Source organism: Chanodichthys erythropterus, chromosome 1 (assembly GCF_024489055.1).
Source record: "Chanodichthys erythropterus isolate Z2021 chromosome 1, ASM2448905v1, whole genome shotgun sequence".
Classification (NCBI taxonomy): domain Eukaryota; kingdom Metazoa; phylum Chordata; class Actinopteri; order Cypriniformes; family Xenocyprididae; genus Chanodichthys; species Chanodichthys erythropterus.
The window spans coordinates 19173332-19199645 of NC_090221.1; the positions used below are offsets into that span (position 1 = coordinate 19173332).

The 26314-nt window shown below is 37.2% G+C and overlaps 1 protein-coding gene across 2 annotated transcripts; it reads left to right on the plus strand.

Moving 5' to 3' along the window:
• The first annotated feature begins 1039 nt into the window (after positions 1-1039).
• nsd1a (nuclear receptor binding SET domain protein 1a) lies at positions 1040-26202 on the plus strand. 2 transcript variants are annotated; one of them, XM_067388895.1, is made up of 24 exons: positions 1040-1803; positions 2553-3442; positions 5791-5932; positions 6545-6717; positions 9057-10875; positions 10964-11076; positions 11950-12157; positions 12241-12332; positions 12438-12491; positions 12667-12715; positions 12840-12997; positions 13166-13300; positions 14396-14519; positions 15048-15248; positions 15360-15539; positions 15652-15808; positions 15883-16088; positions 18381-18493; positions 18960-19229; positions 21326-21442; positions 21542-21683; positions 21765-21871; positions 22005-22206; positions 23497-26202. In XM_067388895.1, the coding sequence occupies exons 2-24, from the start codon at positions 2570-2572 to the stop codon at positions 24090-24092; spliced, it is 6231 nt and encodes a 2076-aa protein (XP_067244996.1). In that variant the 5' UTR covers positions 1040-1803; positions 2553-2569; the 3' UTR covers positions 24093-26202. The 2 variants fall into 2 exon arrangements, with proteins under 2 accessions (XP_067244996.1, XP_067244997.1); XM_067388896.1 differs by having other exon boundaries at positions 12843-12997.
• The last annotated feature ends 112 nt before the right edge of the window (positions 26203-26314 follow it).

Here is a 26314-nt window from a genome sequence, read left to right on the forward strand (position 1 = left end):
TCCATTACAGAAATTAATTAGTTATTTGCTAATGAATTATATGGAGACAACAATTCAGTATGTTTTGCTGTTTCCCCTTTGTTGATCTAATTCAGGTTTAATAGTATAAGATGCCTATCAAAATCATAGTAATATTTGAAGAGTTCAGATCCAAAAGCCTCTAAGTCCATCTGACTTGTTTTCTTTTAAATTATTATTATTTTTTTTTTAACCAGGCTCCTATGTTTAGGTTTTGTAATTTCACTTTAATGGCAATGAAAAGGCTATTAGTCAGATATTAAAATTCATTGGTATTTAACAAATTTGACTGTCTTTTGCTGCAGTCCATGTGTGCTTTTTTTCGCAAAAACCTCTAAGTCCAACTCTGCCAACAATAATAAAATGTCTGTTTTTGTCAGTTTTACAGCAGCAAAATGAACATTGCTGTGCTCACTTGCTACTTGCGAAATCCTGCCATTGCCACTGTAACAATGGACAAAACATGATAAAATCTTGCAGCTCAGCAAATGAAAGCCAGCTGATATGCACACCGTCCTTCATCTTGAAATCACATGATTCAATTTGCGTCTTCTGATTTGTTCTTTTTGTCAACTGACAAAGGGATGTAGCGTTTAGCGGTTTCTGCAAACAAACAGTTATTTCTGAAGGGCTAACGCTGGGATTTAGCAGATTTGAAGCTAAAGTATTTGATGAACATATATGTGTAGAGAGCATTCGCTCAATATCATTATCTCATTTTTGACGGAGGTGGTTATTACCAGCTTTTGCATTAGAACTCTTTATTTCTAATCTCACTATTTACTTGCCATATCAGCCTGGCTAATTTATAGCCTAGTAATAAAAAACCTTACTAACAATAATAAAAATGTTATAGAATAATAACTAATAACAATAAAAATAAGTAACGACAAAAGGGTAGTTAGCTACTACTAGTAAGCTATACATGTTAAACCCGCTTGCCATAACTGTCTGACATATTACACTTATGCGTGGCATGGCCTAATTTCCAACCACCCACAAAATGCGCAAAGAAAACTTAGAAAATGAAGCATGTACGAGCTTGTGTATTTTAATCGAGGCCAATAAATTGTGTTTTCTCCTCATATGACTTCGTGTGGTCGGCTACCTTGCAAAGCACGAGTCGTCTCTCTAAAATGGAGGAAGTTACGCCTTTGTTAGGACAAGGAAACAAATGGCGTGAGGGTTAAAAAGCAAATGCTCACTGTTGTATCGTTGCATGAACCCAACAAGCACCGCGTCGACTGTGACAGTACGCATGGCGCGTTTTAAACAAAGTTAAACTTGCGTTCGCTTGCACATTGTCCATATGCATTTACTGCAAGTGAGAGATGTACCTGGGAAATAGTGAATCGGGTTAAGTGGATGTGAATGTATACCGACTGGGGGTTGGGTGTGCTGTGCCGATTGGTCGCTCTCACCAGCACACACACACACACAGGCAGTCAGTCAGGGCTTGTTTTAACACACATACAAGCAGGGGCACTCGGCAAGCGGGGCAAACAATCATGTATTTCAATAGAAATCGTGGCCGCTGAAAAACGTGCTTTCGATGTATTGACGTGGTGCTTCGGGGGAAAGTGACAGGCGCTCAGTTTCATTCTCGTTTATTTATTAATCTCCATTTTTGATGTTGGAGAGAGAAATGAGTGCCGAGGCCGGGCCTACTGGTGCAAATGCTGCTGGGATTTTGCAGATCCGCTTTCACAAATTGACCAAAAGTAACGCTACATGCTCGAATTTGAAGGGCTTTCCGGTGGTTTTGTCGTGACCGAGTCGTGAATGGTAAGAAACCGGCGATTTCTCTCCTGTACCTTTTGTATTTGGTGCGTTTTTCATCTCACCGTCGTGGGTGACTTTACTGCTGTACGACTGTATGGGAACTGTTGATGTACATGATGATAATGTAACATACTTTATCAGCGTTTTCACACTGAAATCGCGGTAGAGGTCATCTTTAAAGAGTCCAGTAGGGGCATAATAAAGTGTCTTCGACATAGCGATTTATGTTGAGTTTTTTCAAGCTTTCTTATCTTTGTCTTGATGGATTCTTGACAAGACGGCCTATGAGGGTTGCGGCTTAAACCCGAGTAGCGACCCTGTTACAAAATCCACTTTAAGATGCTAGCTGTGTTTTGGAACATGATAGCTGGTTTCTAGTCGGTGTAAGATGGTCATTAGCAGGTCGACCTGCTACCATGCTCCAAAAACCATCCTGACCACCTTAATCTGGCATCTGGTTTATTGCTGGTCTAAGTTGGTCTTCCACCTCGCTCCAGCTAACAGCTTAAGCTGTAATGATTTAGCAGGGATACTGGTGTTTTGCAATGTTACAGTGTTTTTGCTGTTAAAAATGGTCATTAATGTGGAATCATCTTGTTTGGTGCTTAATTGTTTTGTGTTCTGATAGTGTTCTGTGGCCAGTTGCAACAAACCGCTTAGAAGTTCAGAAAACCCTTCTAGTTCTAATTCTAAGGTTTTTATATCGTCTTAAAACATCTTCTAAAAGCATTTTCCGGTTTATTTTGTTGCAGGATGGAGCCATGACAACATGAATCAGTCCTACAAAGTGGCTGGCAGGGATGGCTCGGAGTGTCGTGGCAATCCACAGGAGTCCAAGGCACTTGATAGCCGCATCAGCTCCTGTGGACACCAGAGCACAAAGCGACAGGGGGACCAGGGGTCTGCCATGCATTTCTTGAACTCTGGCTACAAACTCTCCGCATCGTCGTTCGCGTACAATCAGAGAGAATCCACCTCCAACTACAGCCCGCTGAGGAGACTTCAGGACCTGACCACTATGGTGAACCATGCGGACATGAGTTTGCAGGACAAGGACTTTCACGGGCGAAATAAATTGCTCATGCACAATCCCATTGGCGGCAGTGAATTCGGAATAGGCCTTTACCACACGTCCAATTCGCAAGGAAACACTGACAGGACTACTATTCAGGATCTGGACAAAAATGGTTTCTCACCAGTAAGCTCTGATAGCTTGGAACACTTTCCATCCATCCCAAATGGATTTTTGCATTTCGAGTCAACGCTGTTTGACAGCGGGGACAGCAAGGATAATGACGAGGATGTGGATGGTGGGGGAGAAGCGGTGGCACCGTTTAAAGACGCGTCAAAGAAATGCCAGAAACGAAATCTGGCAAATACAAAGTCTCAGAGCAGCCACAGGCTGGACCTAAGTACAAACAAACATGGAAGTTGTAACCTTGTTGCTAAAAATACAGTGAAGTCTGACCCTCCTGCTAGTCCCTCGCATTTGCCCGTTGAGGTCATGATGGAGGATTTTGATAGTATGGATGATTATTCAGACAGTGACTGCGATCTACCCAGCACTGGGAAAAGCGCTTCAATATTCAACTCTGGTCTCTCTAAAAGACCAAATTCACCTAGTGACTCCCATTCAAATCCTGTAAGATGTTTTTATATTCAACTGATTTGTTTTGTTGTCTTGATTGTGGTTTTTCCCTAACAGGTGTACAGCAGGTGTTATAGAATATAGTTTCACTTAAGAATGTGCTGTTGTCCAGGAAGGGAAATCCATTTTATACGTGTGTGTGTGTGTGTGTGTGTGTGTGTGTGTATATATATAAAAAGGAATGCACCAAAATGAAAATTCTAGGCCGAAACTGAAAATTCAGGATCGGCACAGAAAATGTACAAAAAATCTAGGCTGAAAACTGAACCTGAAAATCAATTAATTAGTCAAACTTATTTAATAATCAACTCTCAAATAGTTCAAACTGAGTCATACAAACATTTAAATTACACATAAGGCAGTTTTTGTCAACTTTTTTAAAACAGAAATGTTTCTACTACAGTTTGTTGGTGAAATATAAACATTTAAATGACAATAAGCTGCAATAACTTGTTTTCATGACAGATTTCATTCAAACATAATGAAGACACCACTAACAGGATAAGGATAAAAGGATAAAAATAAGATGAATATATATTTAGCTAAATGCTCTTTAGAGTTATGAGTTTGACACTGAATAGATTTTTTTTTAGGTAAATGTAATGTTAAGTGACACTGTATAGCCTATAAGCGGTTTTATTGACATCTTTCCACGGTTTAAACACTGATTGAGCTGAGATGCGATTCATTTTAGTAAGTTTTAATTTATCTTTCAACATTCCTTCTGGTGTTTACCCATCTTTGTTTATTGCTGTAACTAGTAGTAAAGAGGAAGAGGTAGTCAGTTCACGTGCGCTTGAAGTGCTGCCACCTAAAGCGCGGCAAAAAGACATTTATTATTTGAATTTTGTAACAAAATCAATTTTAAAAGTTGAAACTTCTTCATATTAAAGTAACATTGCACAAAGCTTTTTGCGATTATTGGATGGCAGGTGGACTACAAATGTTCTAGTGCCATCAACAAAAAAACAGCATAGACTAAAAGATTTTAGATATGAGAAACCATAACATTACTGATTAACATCAAGAAAATAATATTGTCAATTCAGAGCTAGTGTACACGTTTAACTGTTGTAGCTTATCCATGTTGTGTGCACGAAATAGACACTAAACAAAGTCAAAATGTGCCATCGGAGAAGCGCTAATTAAATGTCTGTTTCGGTCACAGAAACATTTTCGCTAGCTGAAATTTCAGTGCATTCCTAATATATATGCAGTGTATATGTATACATATTCATGCACACATAGTGCGGTTCAAAGGTCTGAAACCACATCAAAAATCTGTTATTCAAAATCATATTTAAAACTTGAAAAAAACATTGAATTTAAAGACATTTTATGACATTTTTAAGAAAAAAAGATTCTACCCCAATCATCTAACCAAATTTGAGATACTGATAATGTGAACTCGTTTATATGTTTTTGCTTCCATTGAAGCACAACATGCTCTTGGGATCATCTCAAATCATGCTGGAGAACATGATCATCAGGTTTACACACATGTGTGGGGCACCTTGAGTGTCTGCTGTTATTAAAGCAAAATAAAGTTATTTCATAATGGACCAAAAAAAATCAACTGCATTCAATCAGAAAATGCTGAATAGAAACAATTCCACTGGTAGTTTTGGACCCCACTGTATGTATTAATAATTTAAATTTTTAAATTTAATTAAAAACCTAATTTGCACACGAACACAAAAATAACAGAAAACTATTTTTTGATACTGTGATCATTTTCAGTCGACCACAGTAACCCGCTGATGCAGATAATTTCACAGCAACGTTGGCTGGACCAATAATGTGAATTTGGGGTGGGTCTATCAGGGTTTTTCCTGACCAGTAGCACACAGCGGGAGTGTTTGGGTAACTTTTTTTGAAAAATCACTGTTTTTGCAATCCTGTATAGTGACATTAGTGGTGCATAAATGACACAACTCGACTTCAGCAACACATTTGCTTCTTGTAGGCTGAGGTATGTTGATTTAAAGTTGGTATTGCCCAGTTGTTTTTAAATTGCAAGTTGCCATAGACAGAAGTCATTTGTATTACCTTCCCCTAAGCTGAACCACAAAATTGCATTGAATTGTTGATTAGGAGCTCAACTTCATTTTTTCCCCCCAGCAGAACAGAGGTGTTAAGTGCTTGTTGGTTTATACTTATTTTGTGAAACTTAAATGGCCACAACCTTTGTCACAGTTAGAACAAAGGCCATATGCATTTGACCTGTATTTATCTGAAATGCTAAGAATAGCGTAAACAAACAATCTAAGCAGTCTTGTCTCATGATTAATGTTTAATTAATGATGATTGAAGTGACAATTTCTTTTTATTTTAACCCAAAGTCCAACAGCCCAAAGAAGAAGCAGCTTCCAGGTGTAAAGTACTCTGTTGGAGATGTTGTATGGGCCAAATTCAACCGCAGACCTTGGTGGCCCTGTCATGTAACCACTGACCCACAGATTGAAGTCCACACCAAAATGAAAGGTGATTTCTTTTGTTATGATACACTTTTGTAAGACTATTCGTAGGGGATGTCTAATTTGTTTATATTCTGTCATCTGATGCGGCATTGCGATGATGGGACATGTTATTGACATGATATACTTGTTGTTTTGCTTACACTTCTGTGACGTTGTTACAGTGTAATTACACAAATACAGAGTAATATTAATTAATTACATGCACTTACTATAGGGATAAGGTTAATGTTTGGTTTGTGGAGTTTTTGGTTGGTTAGGTTTAGTTACTTATAATAATGCATAATTTATTGTTATAGAAGTAATAAGTAAGTAATAAATAAGTAAGTACATGTAACCTGTGCATCACCCTTTAAATAAAGTGTTAGCACTTGTTCTCCTTTTACTTAATATTTAGACTTTCTGCAGTCCATTTGTCTGTATCATTAAGACAGATAATATTATTTTCTTTCCACTGTTCAAGAAAGTAAATGCTTATGTACTAATTTATATTTCTCTTTGGCTTGCAACTTGGATATTTAGTATTATTACCGCTGAAACCAAAATGTCTTCTAGGTTAAAACATTTTTCTGAACCCAATGTTGTCATATTGTCACAGAATGATGAAATTTTCTTGCAGATCCCAGTCGTCGACCATGCCGCCTCTATTTTGTCAGGATGTTTGGGGAGATCATAGATCAAGCTTGGGTCCCGGCAAAATCCACTTTTCCTTTTGAAGGAGGTCATCAGTTTGAAAAACTCCCTGTTCTGAGACGGAGAGGAAGACAGAAGGACAAAGATTACAAATACACGGTAAAGTGTTGCAACTTTTTATGCTGTTGGGTCATTCTGCGTCAACTCAACCAGAGATAAGTCAGTTTGCACGCCTGCAACTCAAGAAGTATTAAAGATATCTTAATATCCTTTTAGATTCTGGTTATGATCAAAATTTTCTTTTGGTATCTTCATTTTATCTTCAGGTTCAATCCCAGAGATATGGAGATCTTAATGTGGTTTCATGAGTAAATTGGTCAAATGTGGGTCTCTTTTCATACAGCTGATACTTTTTTTCTGAAGATATAATATCTGAAGAACAAATAATGTTGAAACTAGCAATGTCTCTCATTTTTTTTTCTATCAACACAATTGTATAGAACATATCTGTCTGAGTGCCATATACTTTTTCAAAAGTTGTCATGCCTGTTATCTTCATTTTTAAGATCATATATGGTTCAATCAAATGGATATAGGGATCCCAATGTGACTCCATGTTCAAATAGTTGAATTTTCCCCCATTTTCAATGGTCAAAAGGCAAATGTTGGTAACTTTTCAAACAGCTGATACTTATGGCCCGGTTTCACAGACAGGGCTTAGATTAAGCCAGGATTAGGCCTTAGTTCAATTAGCACATTTAAGTAGCTTTTATAAACATGCTTAAAAAAAATATTACTATTGTGCAACTTGAGACTTACATATTTTATTTTAAATTATGTCAGTGCAAGTTTCTTTCAGTTAAAACAGCTCAAACATGCATTTTAGTCAGGAACTAGGCTTAAGCCTTGTCTGTGAAACCGAGGGAGGAAGTGTTAAAGATATCTTAATATAATTTTAGATTCTTGCTCCTATGAAACCTTTCTTTTGGAATCTTAATTTTTAAGGTCCTTTATAGTTCAATCTTGGAGATATTGGGATGTAAATGTGGTAACATTATTACGATGCTGCGTATTTGAAAATCCCTTCCTCCAAATATTCCTGAAACTGATTCAAATATATATTCTTATAAATACACTTTTGAGAGCAAGTTAATGCGCCTCAACTTGACAATTTCAGTGGATTGTTGACACTCAGAACTTGCACCTAACCCTGGGATATCGTCGTTCTAAACACCGCTTTTAACCTGGGGTTATGAAACCCTGCTCCGGAGCAGGTTTAGCAGCACTTTTGGTGCCACGTAGATCACCCATGATTAATTGTTAACGCCGGGTAAATTGTGAGCAGTGTGAAACATGAAGCAAGATAACCCAGTATTGTAAATTGTTCTGATAGAGGAAAACCAGATACATTTTGTAGTTTCAGCATTATTTATTCTTAAGACATTGCCCATTAAATGGAATAAGTATCAGCCATATGCAAATAGAACCACATTTGGTTTTTGACAATTGAAAATAGGTAATATACGACAAATTGAACAATGTGGCTACATTGAGATCCCCGTATCTGTAGTATTGAACCATATAGGGCCATGAAATTTAAGATTTCATAAGAAAGTTTTGTTAAGAACCAGAATCTAAAATCATATTTTTATATCTTAATATTTTTACAGGCATGCAAAGTTTGGAAAAACAATATTTGTGGCACTCAGACAGGTATATTTGCAATTGTGTTGATAGAAAAAAACAAGATCCATTACTAAATTCAACAATATTTGTTGTTCAGATATTTCTTTTTAAAAGAAAATAATATCAGCTTTATGCAAAGAGACCCACATTTGGTTTTTGGCAACTAAAAATGTATACGATTTACTAATTTACTCATGGAACTGCGTTAAGATCTCCATATCTCTGGGATTGTACAATATGGGACCTTTAAAATGAAGATACCAAAAGAAATGCTTGTTAAAAACCAAAATATATTATATTATATTATTATATAAATATATTATAATATATTAATATATCTTTAAAGCTTCTTGAGTTACAGGCATGCAAACATTGGGCAGAAAACACAAGAAGTGCTTTGTCCCATTTTTGAACTGTAACCATTGGCATATAATGCAACAAAGATTGCTAAAGTCAACAGATTTTACTAGTAGACCTAACAATCTCTGTGTAAAAATAAAACAATGATGCTGCCATCTTTCTAAAGTCATTTTTACCCCATGTAATTTGGCTCCAAATCTCACGTAAAAATCGTCATTTTGACATTTAATTACTGAGTCAATGCATCCATTACATTTAATATTTTGGCTTTTATCACTATTGATTTTAGTCTTTCTTCAGTAATATTAACATATTAACAAAATCAAAAATTTGAGCTGGGGAAGTTTCTGAAATTAGGTTGATTTGACATGGTTATATTTTGAACAATGAATGCTTATCAAATGGGATTAATGCTTTTGATAGAAAGTTTACTATTTTTGTTCATTCTACAGGTTCCTAAGCGTCTAATGCCATCATGGAAAGCTGGTGTCTTGGAGGCAGAGGCAGCACTAACCAAATGGTTAAATAGTGAACCTCCATTGTCTTTAATTCCTGATGTGCACATGCCTATTACAGAAGACAAGGCACCGAAAAGTCCCACTTGTCCGACGCCTAATACACAGTCCACATCATCAAGCTCACTTTTGTCCAATGGACTAGATGCGTCCATTAAGAACAGAGGAAAACCTAGCACTGGAAGCAAAAAGAAGGCAACTAAAAAGAATAGCTCAACTGTAAAATCTCCTGTAAAACTAAATGAGAGCTCTTTATCATCTAAATCAAAATCCAACCCTTCACCACACAGCTACAAACCTTCCACAGCTGCTGAATGGCACAAATCAGACCACCTAGATAGTCCGTATTCAGATATTGACTCGGTCCCGAGGATTCTGTGCCCCAAACGTTCCGAGGAATTGCTGCAGGTAGAGGTGGCAAAAGAATCAAGCACTAAGCCTAAGAAAATACAGCCAAGTAAAAAGACGAAAAAAGCCATTGCGAACAAGCCGGTGAAAAAAACAGAGTCTAGTTTAAAATGCACAACAAACAGTAAGCTAAAGAAATCAACGCCCAAAGAAAAAACACTTAGGGCTACGAACTCCAGACAGAAGGAAAGCAGTTCCCCAGGGTCGTCAGATGGGTCTTTTGCCATGCACTCTTTCTATTTTCCTGCCAGCAGTGGCTTAATGTCAAGAGCACTTGCCGCCAGAGAAGAAACCAAGGAGGAAGACCTAAGTCAGGAGCCAAAGTCTCGCTCACCGTGTGCTGGCGATGAATGCGCGGAGATTAACAAGTGCTCATCCCCCATTGACTGTTCTGATTTGTTAAAACAACAATGGGAGGTAAAAACAGAGGCCAGTGAAGAGTCCACAGATGCCTCCATCTCCCACACACCCCCAAACCCAACTCTTATTAAGTTTACTAGAATCCGAAATGAGAAAAATGGCATTCATAATGGACCTCGACATAAAGGACCTAAGTCAGAGGTGACTGAATTCTCCCTTAATATCAAAAACGAGAGCATGATCTCGGACACATCGTCTTCGTCCATCCCTTCTCCCTCTGTCTCTCCCATGGATGCTTTACAGGATATGAAGGAGCTTTCTTTCAGGTCTCTTGTCAAAGAGGAATGCAGTTCAGGAGAACCTTCGCTCCGTGCGGATTCAAACTACAAATTCAGCACTTTCCTAATGCTCCTGAAGGACCTGCACGATAGCCGGGAGCAGGAAGGGAAACCTTTAACCCTCCCTCCCACATCTCCATCCTCTCTCATCAGGGAAGAACCTTCTCTCATCCCAGCTGGAGAAGATGCAACGAATGAGGTGCTTTGTGAAAAGGACTGGAAGGCGATTGCGGATCAGAACAGTCAGCAGGGAAAGACGTCAACGCCGAACAGCTCAAAACAGAGCAAGGCCAAGCCAAAATCAGCGGCGAAAAAGGAGATGAAAAAACACGATGATGGGAACAGTGTAGTCTCTCCAATAAAGAAGCAGAACTCAACAGTAGGTTTGGATGTACTTGAAAAGGATTTGCCTCTGTTAGGAGAACTTTCCAACTCTCACCATGATGCTGTTCCTGACGTCTGTGGCAAGGGCTCCATCTCCAAGTTTGCTCCTAAAAAGCGATGGCAAACGTTTGGCACCAAGGTAAAAAGCGATTCAGTTGGTTTGAATCAAGATGTAGTGAAGGTGTCCACAGAGCTAAATGGAGTCTTCAAAGACAGTCTTCAAGAAACTGCTCATTCTGACAGCCCTGATAAAAAAGATGCTTCAGGTAAGTACTGAAATATTAGATTAAGTCCCAAAAGTTGAAAATCTCATAAATGTTTTATGCAAAATTCAATGAATTCTTCTGTTCTCAGAAAACAAAAGACTCAGAAAACCAAGCAAGAGGCTGATTGAATGGAGTGAAGAATATGAGCAAATATTTTCCACAAAGAAGAAAACAAAGAAAACCCCTGAATCCTGTAAAACAGTAAGCTAATTCTACAACACTTTATGTTGTTTCTGTTGACCCAATGAACTTCAACCTACAAATATTGATAGTTTTTTGGTATTTAAAGGGCTAGTTCACCCAAAAAATGATTGTTGTATCATACTCACCCTCTTGTTTTGTCTGGCTATCACCAGACCAAGCTCAATTTAAAATTGAACATTGGTCTGGGGGGTCTGTATGTAATTTCTACTGCACAAGAGGCGTGATCAACGAGCATTATTCACGCAATTGGATAGTCCTTCAACCAATCAGATCAATGATCCGGGTGACGTACTTTGCAGAACGACGCAAACTCCAAACAGGTTTAGTTTGTATTGGTTTGTAGCATTGATCAGCGGTTTGCAGAAGCAGCAATGGCATCGAGCGATTTTTGCAGGTTGTGCAAAAAAAACATGAAAGTCAGTGGTATTTACACCCACGCGAGCGATTTGTTTGCTAAACTAAAGAAGTCATTCAGCATCGTCGAGAGGTTAAAAGGAATTGGATTGACGGTCGTGCTTGCCGTCGCTTCTCTATCGTCATCGTGTTATACCCGCCAATAGCGAGCAAGATAAGCCAGTCTGTGATTGGTTCCCGCAAAAGTGTAACACAAGCAGTAGAAATGAATGTACGGGTTTCCAGACTGAGTTGCCAGCCGAAATCAAATCGCCTGCAGATCAGGCTGGGTTTACCCAGTCTACCTCATGTTACCTATCAGGCCTTAAAAATGACAAAAAAAAAAAAAAAAGTATAAAAACTATGGCATATGGGGGGGAGTATTAAAATGATGGCATGATTCAATTTTGGGTATTCTTAAAGTGTGCAAACTGTATTGCTTTATGTGAATAATGATGTTTCATGCCTTTCCTGAAGGGATCTTGGATCACCAACACTAATGCTGCACAGCCGGCATCAGAACAGATCGAACCTGATGTTTTAAGCTCTTCACCTGAAAAACCCTCTGAGCAGGCCACACCAGATGAGCAGAAACAACAACCAGATGGTCTTGCCCCACCTTCACCATTATCGCCATCCTGTGGAGGCACATCGTTGGACAGAGAGTCGTGTGAGAAGAAATCTGGTAAGAATGTGTACTTTAAGACACTTTATTTCACTTATAACTATCAGCTCTATGTATAAACATACTTTATATTGCTCTTGCAGCATCCTCTGATAGAAAGAGACCACGTAAGCCTGTACATAAAGTTGTAGACTGCACCTCTGAGGGGGATTCTGTGAAGGTCCCAAAGAAAGAGGTGAGTGCTGAATTTGTGTTATCAATATGATTTGAAAAAAAAAAATGCAAAAGATCCCAAAGAATGTAATTTTTTTTTTTTCTTCTTTTACCTCTGCTAAATAAGGAGAGTAAACAACATGATAACAGCCAAGATGACTCAGGTGTCAAAGATTTGCAGGTAATGTTTTGGGATGTGCTTTTTATGGAATGTTTTTTTTTTTCTTAAATAGTAATACAGGCATTAAATCTAAATTAAATGTAATGTAAAATGTAATATTATAAAAAGTAATTTAAACATTATATAGTAATGTTAATAGTAATAATTTAGAGAATCTGACAAGTGGTTTTTACAGAAACAAGAAGAGCCTGGACCTACACCATCAAGCCCTTGTGCTGTATCAGGTTTGTTTTTTTCATGCTTTACTATATTCTGTCAAGTATTTGTTGTATTTTATTGAGAATATTATAAATGATCCACCATATTTTGGAAAAAATTTGCAATGAGATTTATTTCTGTCATCCTCAGCAGCAGCACAAATTGAGGAGGAGACAAGAACATCATCCCCAATCCAGCAGGACACACCCAGCGTCTGCCAGAACCAGCTTGAAGGAGAACAGTGTAGCCCGTCAAAGCCTCAGGCGAAGGAGCCACACACCGATGGCGAGGACTCCCTGATCTCTGAGGTCATTATTATTATTATTTTTTATCACCCTAAAATTAATATGATGTCACCATTTACTCCCCCTCATGTCATTCCAAACCTGTATAAGTTTTTCCATGTTTTATTCAAAACTCGATTTGTCATCTCTCTTTATAGAGCTATTTAACTGTTTTTTGTGTTTAATTTTCAGGTTTCTGGTGCAGGACTCAATGACAGTGCTTTTTCAAGCAGAGATTCTTTATCAGGTGACTTCTCAGGACTCTTGACCAATAGAAAATCAGGAGAGAGAGGCGGAGGTGCATCGTTGAAGGAGAATGTTTGCCAGGTAAAAATATTATATATACCAAATGCATGATAATAATGTTAGATTTAGACAATATAATTTTCCCTCTTTTAGTGCTTTTGCTTTAGGAGCTTGGTCATATATTGATACACACTACCATGCAAAAAGTTTTTTTAAAGAAATTTTAATCAGCAAGTATGCATTAAAAGGATAGTTCACCCAAAAATGAAAATGATCCCATGATCTACTCACCCTCAAGCCATCCTAGGTGTATATGACTATCTTCTTTCAGACAAATACAATTGGAGATATATCTAAAAATATCCTGGCTCTTGCAAGCTTTATAATGGTTGTGAAAGGGGGGCCAGATTTTGAAGCACTAAAAAAGTGCATCCATTCATTATTGGATGTGAAAGGGGGGCCAGATTTTGAAGCACTAAAAAAGTTCATCATGATTCATTATCATTGTGAAAGGGGGGCCAGATTTCAATCCACATGGCTCTGGGGAGTTAATAAAGGCCTTCTGAAGCGAAGCGATGCGTTTTTGTAAGAAAAATATCCATATTTAAAACTTTATAAGTTAAAATAACTAGCTTCCTGCAGATGACCGTACAAGAATATCGTACAAATACATCAAAATCCTCCAACATTTGTCTTTAAAAATTCTTGTTTTAGACTTCTAATTCATGGCCGGTGTTTTGTTTTGCTATATCCTCTGCGCTTCTTCATCATTACATCATGCGTCGGGTCAGGGGTTACTTGGAAGAGCCAGGCTATTTTTAAATATATATCTGATTGTATTAATCTGAAAGCGGATAATGAGTAAATCATGGGATAATTTTCAATTTTGGGTGAACTATCCCTTTAAATTGATCAAAATTGACAGTGTAGACATTTACAATGTTACAAAAAATCAATTTCAAATGAATGCTGTTCTTTCTACCTATCAGCATATGAGAATGATTTCTAAAGAAAAAAAATCAAATAAATGCAGCCTTGGTGAGCATAAGAGACATTATTAGAAACTTATATATATATATAAAAATTGACCAACCCCAAACTTTTGAATGGTAGTGTATGACCTAAAAATGATCATAGCCGTTCAGTGTAAAATTGTTTTGGGACTGTATGGTGTAGGTATGTGAGAAGACAGGTGAACTGCTCCTCTGTGAGGGGCAGTGCTGTGGTGCTTTCCATCTGCAGTGCATTGGCCTCACAGAGACACCTAAAGGCCGGTTTATCTGCCAAGAGTGTAAGACAGGTAAGTGACAAGCACCTAACACACAATCTTTTTCAAATTATGATATTGTGATCGATCAACTCATGAGGCAGTGAATCCAGTCGCATAAATAAAGTACAGTTCAATAACGATTACACAGTAACACATTAAAGTTAGCATGAAATGGAAGTTGCAATAGTATTTTCTTCCTTATTGTGACGTATATCTGAGTGAAACAGCTTCTTGAACAAGAAAAAATGTCTGTGGCTTGGATCTGACCATCGGGAATTGATTGGATGGTGTGGTGTGGTTTGCTATTGCTGTGATCTCATGTGAGTGACAGGTTGTCCCGCCCTCACGCTAGTTAGCACATTAGAGAAGAGATGTTGCTGCAAGAGGGAGAGGAACTTATTTTTATTAAAGATTACGAGAATTTAAAAAATGATGTGCTCTGATAAATCATTTATAATAAATACTGCAGTATTCCATAAAAAATAAGAATTGTAAATTTTGATATCTTGGTGACTTTAAGACTTGTAATATGCATGTCTATGTTTTTCCTTCCTGTAGGTGTGCACACATGTTTTGTGTGTAAAAAGCCTGACAAGGAGGTCAAAAGGTGTATGATCCCTGTGTGTGGGAAGTTTTATCACATGGATTGCATACTGAAACATTCCCCCACCATCGCTCAGAACCGCGGTTTCCGCTGCTCCCTCCACGTCTGTCTGTCCTGCTACATCACCAACCCTGCCAATCCTGGTATCTCCAAAGGTGATCATCATTCAGCTATTACATAAAACTCACTGATTTGAAGAAAAAAAATCTGTTGTTTCAAATATAACAAAAGGATGTGTCCGTGATCATAACTTGCTGATCTCACAGGCCGTTTGACCCGCTGTGTGCGCTGCCCTGTGGCTTACCATGCCAGTGACTACTGTATGGCTGCCGGCAGCGTTCCATTGGCCAATAACAGCTTCCTGTGCCCCAATCACTTCACTCCACGCAAAGGGTGCAAAAACCATGAACACATTAATGTCAGCTGGTGTTTTGTGTGTTCTGAAGGTACGTACACCAGTCGTCACTATTCTCTCTCTATCAGTGGTGCCTAACAAGACTTATAATATTTATCTGGCGAGTGATAAACCGGCCAAAAAATGGGCCCTTACTTCTTTAGGAGGAAGTCTGCTCTGCTGTGAATCTTGCCCTGCTGCCTTTCACCGTGAGTGTCTGAAAATTGACATGCCCCAGGGAAGCTGGTTCTGTAACGACTGTCGAGCAGGAAAGAAGCCCCATTACAAGGACATTCTTTGGGTGAAAGTGGGCCGCTACAGGTTTGCGCATTTTCACCATTTTTTTCCACAAAATTGTGCAAAATTGATGATATTCACTGATGCATTTGTGCCAGGTGGTGGCCCGCTGAAGTGACTCAACCGAAAAATGTTCCTGATAACATCTACCGTATAAGGCATGAGGTGGGGGAGTTTCCTGTACACTTCTTTGGCTCCAAAGACTATGTGTGGACATATCAGGCTCGCTGTTTTCCCTACATGGAAGGGGATGCCAACAATAAGGACAAAATGGGAAAGGGTACAGATGCCATCTATAAGAAAGGTAGTTTTCCGCTCTTATCTAACACAGTGTCCTAATTAAGTGATTTGTCCACACTGAACATGAAACTGCTATGTGATTCCATACATCATAGCCAGTCAGAACATATTTGATGTCTAAAATAAAGCTATGTGGAGAGGGATTTTGACATATACGTTGTGATGAAATTGGTTTGGACAAAATCTTGACATGGATCCTTTTGTAATGTGGAAGAAATCGGTCTTATTGTGTAATGATATTTTGACTGCTTATAAAATGGTGTAAAAACAATTTTGTATAAAAGTTGAAGTCACTATAGAAGCGTAAAGCCTTAATATTCAAAGGTGCATGTGTAGCATACATCTTATATAATATGATATCATATAGAGCATGCCAAATGATTATATTTTAAAGGGGTCTTGGAAAAAGAAATCAAATTTTCCTTGATCTTTTAATATATGAGGGCTTTGTACCTTAAAAGTCTCATAGCTTAAAACGTCCTCCATTGTTTAAAAAAAGCATTTATGTAATCAAGCTCCAAAAAATTGCTTTTTTGATGGTAGTTTTGTAGCATCTGACACATCAGTATATATTTGCATGTGACTACCTCTAAAGCAAGACATCGACAAATTGTTTTACATAAATGCACCATAGTCCCTGCCCACTGACACTGATACTGATACATTTTCCTATGCATTGACGTTAGCCAATCATAGCAGTGGCCATTTGACAAGCATTAAAAGAGCCGCCCCTTAAAATAGATAATTTCAGACAGGGTAAGAATGAGGGTTTTTATATATATATATATATTGTGGCAAGAAAAAGTATGTGAACCACTTGCAGAATCTGTAAAAATGTGAATAATTTTAATAAAATAAGATAGATCATACAAAATGCATGTTATTTTTTTAGTACTGTCCTGAGTAAGATATTTTACATGAAATATGTTTACATGTTCACAAGACAAAATAATAGCTGAATTTATTAAAATAACCCCATTCATAAGTATGTGAACCATTGATTCTTAATACTGTGTGTGGTTACCTGATGATCTACGACTGTTTGCTTGTCTTGTGATGGTTGTTCATGAGTCTCTTGTTTGTCCTGAACAGTTAAACTGAGCTCTGTTCTTCAGAAATATTCTCCAGGTCCTGCAGATTCTTCAGTTTTCAAGCATTTTTTGCATATTTGAACCCTTTCCAGCAGTGGCTGTATGATTTTGAGATCCGTCTGAGGACAACTGAAGGACTCAAACACAACTATTAAAAAAGGTTCAAACATTCACTGATTCTCCATAAGAAAACTCAATGCATTAAGAGCTGGGATGCATTTGAACAGGATGAAGATGTCACAATTTTTCTTATTTTGTTTAAATATCATTTTCATTTAGTAGTGCCCTTCGGAAGAAACAGAAGATACTTGCATGTTTCCTGGACGAAAAATTAAGTACAATTTACCTTGATATTTAAATTCAACAGTTTTCACCCCTCGGCTCTTAATGCATCGTGTTTCCTTCTGGAGCATCAGTGAATGTTTGTACCTTTTTTAATAGTTGAGTTTGCATTCAGTCACTGCTGGAAAGGGTTCAAATATGCAAAATATGCTTGAAAACTGAAGAATCTGCAAGACCTGAAGGATTTTTCTGAAGAACAGAGCTCAGTTTACTGCTCAGGACAAACAAGAGACTCATGAAGAACCATCACAAAACATAAAAACAGTCATAGATCATCCAGGTAACCACACACAGTATTAAGAATCAATGGTTCACATACTTATGAATGGGGCCATCTGAATAAATTCAGCTATTGTTTTGTCTTGTGAACTAAATGCAAACATCTTTTATGTAAAATATCTTACTAAGGACAGTACTAAACAAAAAATAGCATGCATTTTGTATGATGTCACTTATTTTATTAAAATTATTCACAGATTCTGCAAGTGGTTCACATACTTTTTCTTGCCACAATATGAAATATATATATATATAATTTTTTTTTTTTTTTTTTTTTTTTCAACCCTCATTCTGACCCTGTCTGAAATTATCCATTTTAAGGGGCGGCTCTTTTAATGCTTGCCAAATGGCCACTGTTATGATTGGCTAACGTCAATGCATAGGAAAAAGTATGTATGTATATATATATATATATATATATATATAAGTATGTGTTTTTAGAAGATAATTAACATTATAAGTGAATCTCAAGGAACATAGTAAAATACTAAACAAAAAATTCATATCATGCCCACTTTAAAATGTGTATTCCTTCGATATTGAGATAAATTTGGTTTAAAGATTTTTTTTTCTTTTTTTCTTAGCTTTAAATGAAGCGGCCGAAAGATTCAGGGAACTGCAGGCAGAAAAAGAGATGAGACAGCTTCAAGAAGACAGGAAGAATGACAAGAAACCTCCTCCGTACAAACACATTAAGGTAATGACAATAATGAATTAAATTAAATAATAACCCAATGCTATTATTTTTGTCTTAGGAACACAAAATTAGACTTTTTGAGAACTATATATGCAGCTTTTTCCCATAAATCGACAGTTTCTTGATAATAATAAAAAGGAGCATAGAAGTCCATATAACTCATTCTCATTTTGTGTTCCATGGAGAAAAAAAAAAAAAACATTGAATGGCATATATGTGTGAATGAACTATTCCTTTAAGACATTTCTTTTGTGTTAAAGGGATAGTTCACCAGAAAAAAGAAAATTCTGTCATTAGTTACTCACCCTCATGTCGTTCCAAACCCGTAAGACTTTTGTTAATTTTCGGAACACAAATGAAGATCTTTTTGATGAATCTGAGAGATTTCTGCCCTCCGTAGACGGCTACACAACCACTTTGACTCTTCAGTCACTGATCTCATGTACACTGTTCGATTTTCACTCAGGTGAATAGACCAATAGGGAAGGTGCAAATAATCACGGCAGATCTGTCTGAGATACCGCGCTGCAACTGCAAAAAGACAGACGAGAACCCGTGCGGCATTGACTCGGAGTGCATCAATCGCATGCTGTTGTACGAGTGTCATCCTCAAGTGTGTCCAGCAGGGGAGAATTGTCAGAACCAGTGCTTCACCAAACGGCAGTACACCGAGGTGGAGATCTTCAGGACATTGTCACGTGGGTGGGGTTTACGCGGTGTGTCTGACATCAAGAAGGTAGGTATTTTTTTACTTGCTGGGTTTTTTTTTTTTTTTGTTTAAAGTGGCAGTGAAATGGAAGTTGTAATAGTCTTTTCTTCACTATTATAACGTATATAAGTGAAATGGCTTCTTGAACGAAAAATTTTAGAGCAGGAATTGATTTTGTACATCAGGAATTGATTGGATCGTTTTAGTTTGCTATTGGTTTGATCTCGTGTGACAGATTGTCCCGCCCTTCTGTTGGGACACGCAACATAGGAGAAATATTTTTTTTTACAATTTATTATATTTATATAAATTATTATTGGTGTGTTTGTATGTTTTTATATATAAATATATATACAGTGCTTCCCACAGGTTTGAAATATACTTGCGGTGGTAGCCGGGCGAAAAATCCTCCTATTACCCACGGCACAGAAATGGTCTACTACATGTGACAAACAAATAGTGTGATTTTTATTTATTGATATTAATTTTAATTAAATAACATATTAATTACATACTAATATTATGCATTATTATGCATTGTAAATTATGCAAAATTACAGCATTTAAATGGTTCACATTTTCTTATGTTCTCCTTGCTGTCATATAGTGTCTCTCTCAGTGAATGGGACACAGATTTTACTAGTAAAATTTATAAAATGAATAATATGTCAAATAATGTTCTTAGTCTTTTCTTTCTGTGGGGGAGACTACAACAATTTACTATGAGTTAAATGGAAATCAAATTAAATACAATTTATAGTGTAACCAAAATACCAATAATGCCCAAAAGAAAAAGAAAAAACTCAGCGTGTGACTTTTAATTATAAACAAGCCCGAAATACACAGGTACTCTTATTTTGGAATGTCTGTACTATTGCAGGCTGATCCTTCAGATTCTTACAATCGTCTAAAACATTTTATTTAAAGGCGATAAAGTAGACATTGTAATAATTCATCAACTTGAGTTCATTAGCAATCGCTTGGCATAAATCTGCGCTTTTCATTGATTGAGAATCACTTTGAAGCAGTCTGAAGCTCTGTTGCGCGAGCTTGTAGAACGTGCAACAGTGCCCCCTTGTGACTTTGCAAAATGCAGTGCCCGTTTAAATGCTAGCGGGAGTAAACGGTTCTGACGCACACGTAATGAGCAGGTAAGAAACGACTATCGATCGCGGATGGTTTCATTATCTTGAGCAGATATAAAAGTATAAGAGGATAAAAATAATAACAGCAAAAATGTGTCTCCGAATATACTTGGGCGGCCGTTATTATAAGTGGGCGGCCCGCCCAAGTAAAGTCTGTGTGGGAAGCACTTTTTATATATAATACTTATTTACTATTTTACTTATTTACTTATTTACTATAATACTTTTATTATCATTTATGTGACTTAATTTTCAAATTGTTTGTCATGAATCAACATCTCAGGAAAATGTTATGGTGTTTCAAAACAAAATATGGCTTTCTGTTACGAAACAGGACATAGATTTTATACATGTCCTCAGTAGAGGACACCAGGACTTAAATCATGTTTATCAGGCATTTTGGGAGACAACAAGTGAATAGGGAAAGAAATTATACATCAATATTCCTGTGAAATACTAGATAATATGAAAATCTTGCCAATTATTACTCCTATTATAACACTTCTTTTTTCATTACATGTTACTCCAAGAACACATTAATATACAAATTACATACAGCTTGTAGATACATTGTATATAATGGGAAAAAAACATGTATGACCATTTTACACACACATTGCATAAAGCAACATGGTATATCAAATCATTCTGTTATATCTTTCAGAACACAGTTGAGAATCATCTTTAGTCAATTTATTCCCATTGTTTTTGCCTTTTCATGTCTATTCATGACTTATTTTTTATTTGATGTCCACTACAGAGGACATTGCATGACAATAAAATATCATTTCTCAAAAATGTTATTTTTCCATTTTTGTTCTTATGCTCTAAACAATGTAATGACATAAAAAAATACTAAATTCACAAAACTTTTTTTTCTGGTAATCAGGAGGATATATATACTTTTTTATTGGGTATTATTCGTGCTCTACTAATTATGTCTCTCTTCCCCATTTAATTACATCACTTGACCAATAGGGAGCTTTTGTGAATGAGTATGTTGGAGAGGTCATTGACGAAGAGGAGTGTCGAGCCAGGATCAAACACGCACAGGATAACGACATCTGTAACTTCTACATGCTCACACTGGATAAGGTCAGTCACCCGAGTCGACTCTCAATCCAGATATCATCTTCCTGATAACATGTTTTCCACTTACCTTGACACCGGGCTGCGTTCTTCATGTACGCGCAGGATCGCATCATAGATGCCGGGCCGAAAGGAAACCAAGCGCGGTTTATGAACCACAGCTGCCAGCCAAATTGTGAGACACAGAAGTGGACGGTGAATGGAGACACCAGGGTCGGATTGTTTGCGTTAGAGGACATTCCTAGAGGTGGGTTTAAATCTGAAGTAGATAATATGCTACACTGAAGTGGGTGAATGTATTTTTAATAGGTTTGTCGGCTGTTCTCAGGTGTTGAACTCACTTTCAACTATAATTTGGAGTGTCTGGGTAACGGGAAGACTGTGTGTAAATGTGGGGCATCCAACTGCAGCGGATTCCTTGGTGTCAGACCGAAGGTGATGCATGCTGCATGTATTATGGATTTGTTTTTAAAGAAATATTCAGGATTAAAGTTGAGCACATTTTGTATGTTATACTTCATTATTTACCTGTTCCATCATACTCCAACTTTCTCTTTCTCTTTCTCAGAATCAGCCCACATCTGATGACAAGGCACGGAAACTGAAAAAGAAGGTTGCCGTGAAGCGCAAGAGTCAGTTGGAGGTCACCAAGGAGCGAGAGGATGATTGTTTCTTCTGTGGTGATGGAGGGCAGATTGTGTCTTGTAAGAAGCCCGGTTGCCCTAAGGTCTATCATGCCGACTGTTTGAATCTGTCCAAGAGACCTGCAGGTGAGTGGCTCATTTTCAAACAACATGAGCCTCTTGAATTTAACTATACCTTGCGCTGAAGTTTGTTTATGATTATGATGACGTTTCATGTATTTCGTTTCATGACGTGTTGATGTATTTTGAAAAAAAAAAAAAAAGAGATGAAAAATAGATGTTTACTCCACCATTCATATGTCTGGGGTCGATAAGTTATTTTTTTATTATTATAATGTTCTTGAAGTCTGTTGTGCTGACCAAGGCTGGATTTATTTGATCAAAAATACAGTAAAAAGAGCAATATTGTGTTAAGTTACGTCATTTTAAAATAACTGATTTCAATTTAATATATTATAAAATATAATTTATTTCTGTGATCACAAAGCTGAATTTTCAGCATCATTATTCCAGTCTTCAAAGTCACATGATCCTTCAGAAATCATTCTAATATGCTGGTTTGCTGCTCAAGAAAAGTTTCTTATTATTAACAATGTTGTGCTGCTGAATATTTTTGTGGAAGCTGTGATAAATGTTTCAGAAATCTTGGAAAGAAATGAATGGAAAGTTCAAAAGAACAGCATTTATTTAAAATGGAAAACTTTTGTATTATTATAAATGACTTGACTGATATTTTTTTATCAGTTTAATGTGTCCTTGCTGAATATAAATATGAATTTCCTTAAAAAAAAAAAAAAATCTTACTGACCCAAATGGTAGTGTACGTAACAGCATGACAAAATCATGATTTGCTGCTTGCTATTACTAGTTTGTGGCAAGAGGTATTATGAAATTTTGTGTATTTCTTTCTGGAAAACTATAGCTGTAAAGAGTAAAATATTCATAATTAATTAATCTCCTGATTTCTGACCAGTCTTTAGAAAGTGGTATTACACAGTAGCATTTTAATGTTTAAACAAATTGTTAACATACCTAATATATAAAAAATGTGAACCCTAAAATCTTTTTTTTTTTTTCATTCTAATTTTCTTCACACCTCCTTGTGGCACCCCTGGGGGGGGGTCCTTGGGCTTCAGTTTAAAGGTTAAATACAATTTAACATTTTTAAACAAACAGAAAAACATTCACTTTTAATTTTAACAAACTGTTTCAAAATTATTTCAGCACTTAAATTTTCTTGCTTTTGTAATGCTAAATCATGGAAAAACTCTTCCACTGTTGGCTATTTAGTCAGCTATTTGTAAATGTACATGTTGTAGGATAATGATTACTGCCTGAGAATGTGGCTGAAATCAGTTTTTCACGATTTTATTCAAGCTGAATCATGATTGAATCTGCCTCGTGTGCATTTTTCAGGCCGTTGGGAGTGTCCGTGGCATCAGTGCAACGAGTGTGGGAGGGAGGCGGCGTCCTACTGCGAGATGTGTCCCAACTCCTATTGCAAACAGCACCGCGAGGGAATGCTGTTCATATCCAAACTGGACGGCAAGCTGTCCTGCAGCGACCACGACCCGTGTAGCCCCAATCCTCTGGAACCGGGCGAGATTCGGGAGTACAGGGAGACACCCCAGTCTGCCATACTGCCTGCTGCTCCGCTCTTCATTCCTGCCCCTAACAGACCCACTTTCCAAGCCCAAAGAGACCCATACGCAGACGAGGTGGTGGACAATGTGGTTTTGCCACCCTCTTCCCCTTCACCTTCTAAAGACATCAAGGAGGAAGATATGAGCGATGAAGGCGAGGTGGTGGAAGGAGTGATCGTGGAGGGAGAGCATGTAGACCTTGAGGTTGTGGATGATGATGATGATGATGATGATGAAGATGTTGAAGAAATGGACGATTGGGCAGATGAATATGCAGATGATGAATTTGAAGGCAATGAGGACTTAGGGGAAGTGGAGGGGGATGACCAGAATTCATCATGGGATGAGTCCGTTGAAGGAGAAAAGTGAGCTGTCCTACATTCATGCTAGACATCCATCTCATGCACACACAAACTCTCTCTCTGATGAGGACGGCAGACACAGTGGGTGACCTGCAGGGAAAGTCAGCTGCTGTTTTTCCAGTCGGTGCCCAGCTGAATGCAAAGCAACTTTTGAGAAAGATGGACATGTGCATCATTCTTAAGCCTTCTTAACCCAAGTCCTCTTGGAAAAGTCCATAAAGAGGGTTGAACCTGGTGCTGTGGGACTGTGACTTCTCAGTCCTTTTGTTGGTATATAATTAGTGTCTGGTGCTCTTTTGTGCATTTTTTTTTTTCTTTTTTTTTTTCCTCTTTGACTTGTTTACATTCTCTGATCTACACATAAGGATGACCTCATGGGGGCTTGAAATGGGGCACTACAAACCATACTGTGTTGCGTACGAAATCTGCCATGCATAGATTTTGATTACACTTCATTGACCAACCAATTTGGTTTTTTAAGAACATGTCTGATCATTTCTAAAAAAAGACCCCCAAAGCAGCAGACCCTTTACCATGTGATTACAATGACATAGCTACATCATCAGGCCCAAATATGGCTTTAAGCTCCACGGGTCACGGTGCTTGAAATGTCTGTCTGTTAGTGTAGCCTAGTGGCTAAATGAGAATGAATAATAGGAGTCCTAGAAAATCTTTTCAGCAGATTTGTGAATAATAAAAAAAGAGTGCTACTGTCAAAAAAGGACAAGGAAGTGTGACTTACCCAGCATCAACCTGCGTGATTTCAGTCATGCACTTTGTGTTGCATTTGTGTTTTTGTGAAACCTGTCATTTCACTTCACTTCTCAGAAAACTGTCAAAACTAAAGAAACTTTTAGTTTTAAGTTTTAGTCTAGAGGAGTGATTGTATCACCTTTCGTTCTCCATGCTTGTGGCCTTTTGAGTCTTGATGCTTTTAGGAAAGATGAGTTTGTACTTAGATAAGATGGATGTTACACAAGGCCTATCTCTACTTCCCTTAGTTGCTTCAGTTCAACCACCATCTCAAAATACTGGTCCAAAATCTTCAGACGCCTCATTCATTATCCATTCAGAATGTCAGAGAAATGTAGTCTTGTTTGTATGCGTCTATGAGCAGGTAAACTTTAAAAGGTGCCTCTGAATGTTTTGCACTCTTTCAGAGATCAGGAGAAATCTCAAAGCGTCACTTATATACATGAAACCCGTAACTTTTTTATTTTTTGCCATTTAATATTTCCAAGCTAAAAACTCATTAAACAAACTGGCTGATGAAACTTATTATGTAAGTTCATTGTGGCTGCTTGGTCACCCTCTATTCAGATTTAAGCGATCATAATATGCAATAATGTTTGAGGGATGCAGATGACCCCTTAAAAATGCATATTTTGACAAATAAATGCTGTCTTTCCTCAAATTATTTTTTATTTGTAATAAAAAATATCATACTAGAACCCATTTTTGTTTCTAGTAGTCATATTATGGTTTAACTTTTGTAACCATACTGATTTGGATTATAAATATTGAAATTTCTCTCACCATCACTTTATTCTTAAAAATTATAAAAGCACCTTTTGTTTGCAATATCATTGTGCACCAGGTACAATCCCTGATTGAAAAACTGCCTCATAAAATGAAGTAATGTTTGTATTAACAAAATATGTTTGAAAAAGGAGTTACGTTCCATCACTCATATTGGTTTATGTTTCAATGCCTTTAGGCCTTACACTCATTATTTCTGGTTCTATAGCTCTTTTTGCAACCTAATCATGCAGATGCTTTTTAAAAACGTTTTTTTTTTTCTTCTTTATCTTCATCATCATCGTTGACCATTGTACTTCTGTTTTCTTAGCTCTGTGTAACTTTCAAAGTCATGTTTATTGTCTTTCTCTATTTATGGACCTTGTATAATCTCTTTCACACATTTTTGTGTTCCTTGTTTCTTGTATGTTTGCTAAATCTGCTGCTGTGTTTCAGCGCTCCCTTGATACCATGAAGAGGACAAAATGCAGATGACAGTTTCCTGAGGACATTTGGGCAAAAAGATTGCTGCCATGTTAGAGACCCATGATTTTGTACTGTACCTTGTGCATAATAAATATTATAAGTAAAATTTTACAATAGACAACAGTTTACTGTTTTTTTTTTTTTTTTTAATCAACTGTCCTTATTGGATATATGTAGATCACACCGGAGAGTAGTGACATTTAAATGTCATCAATCAAAAAATTA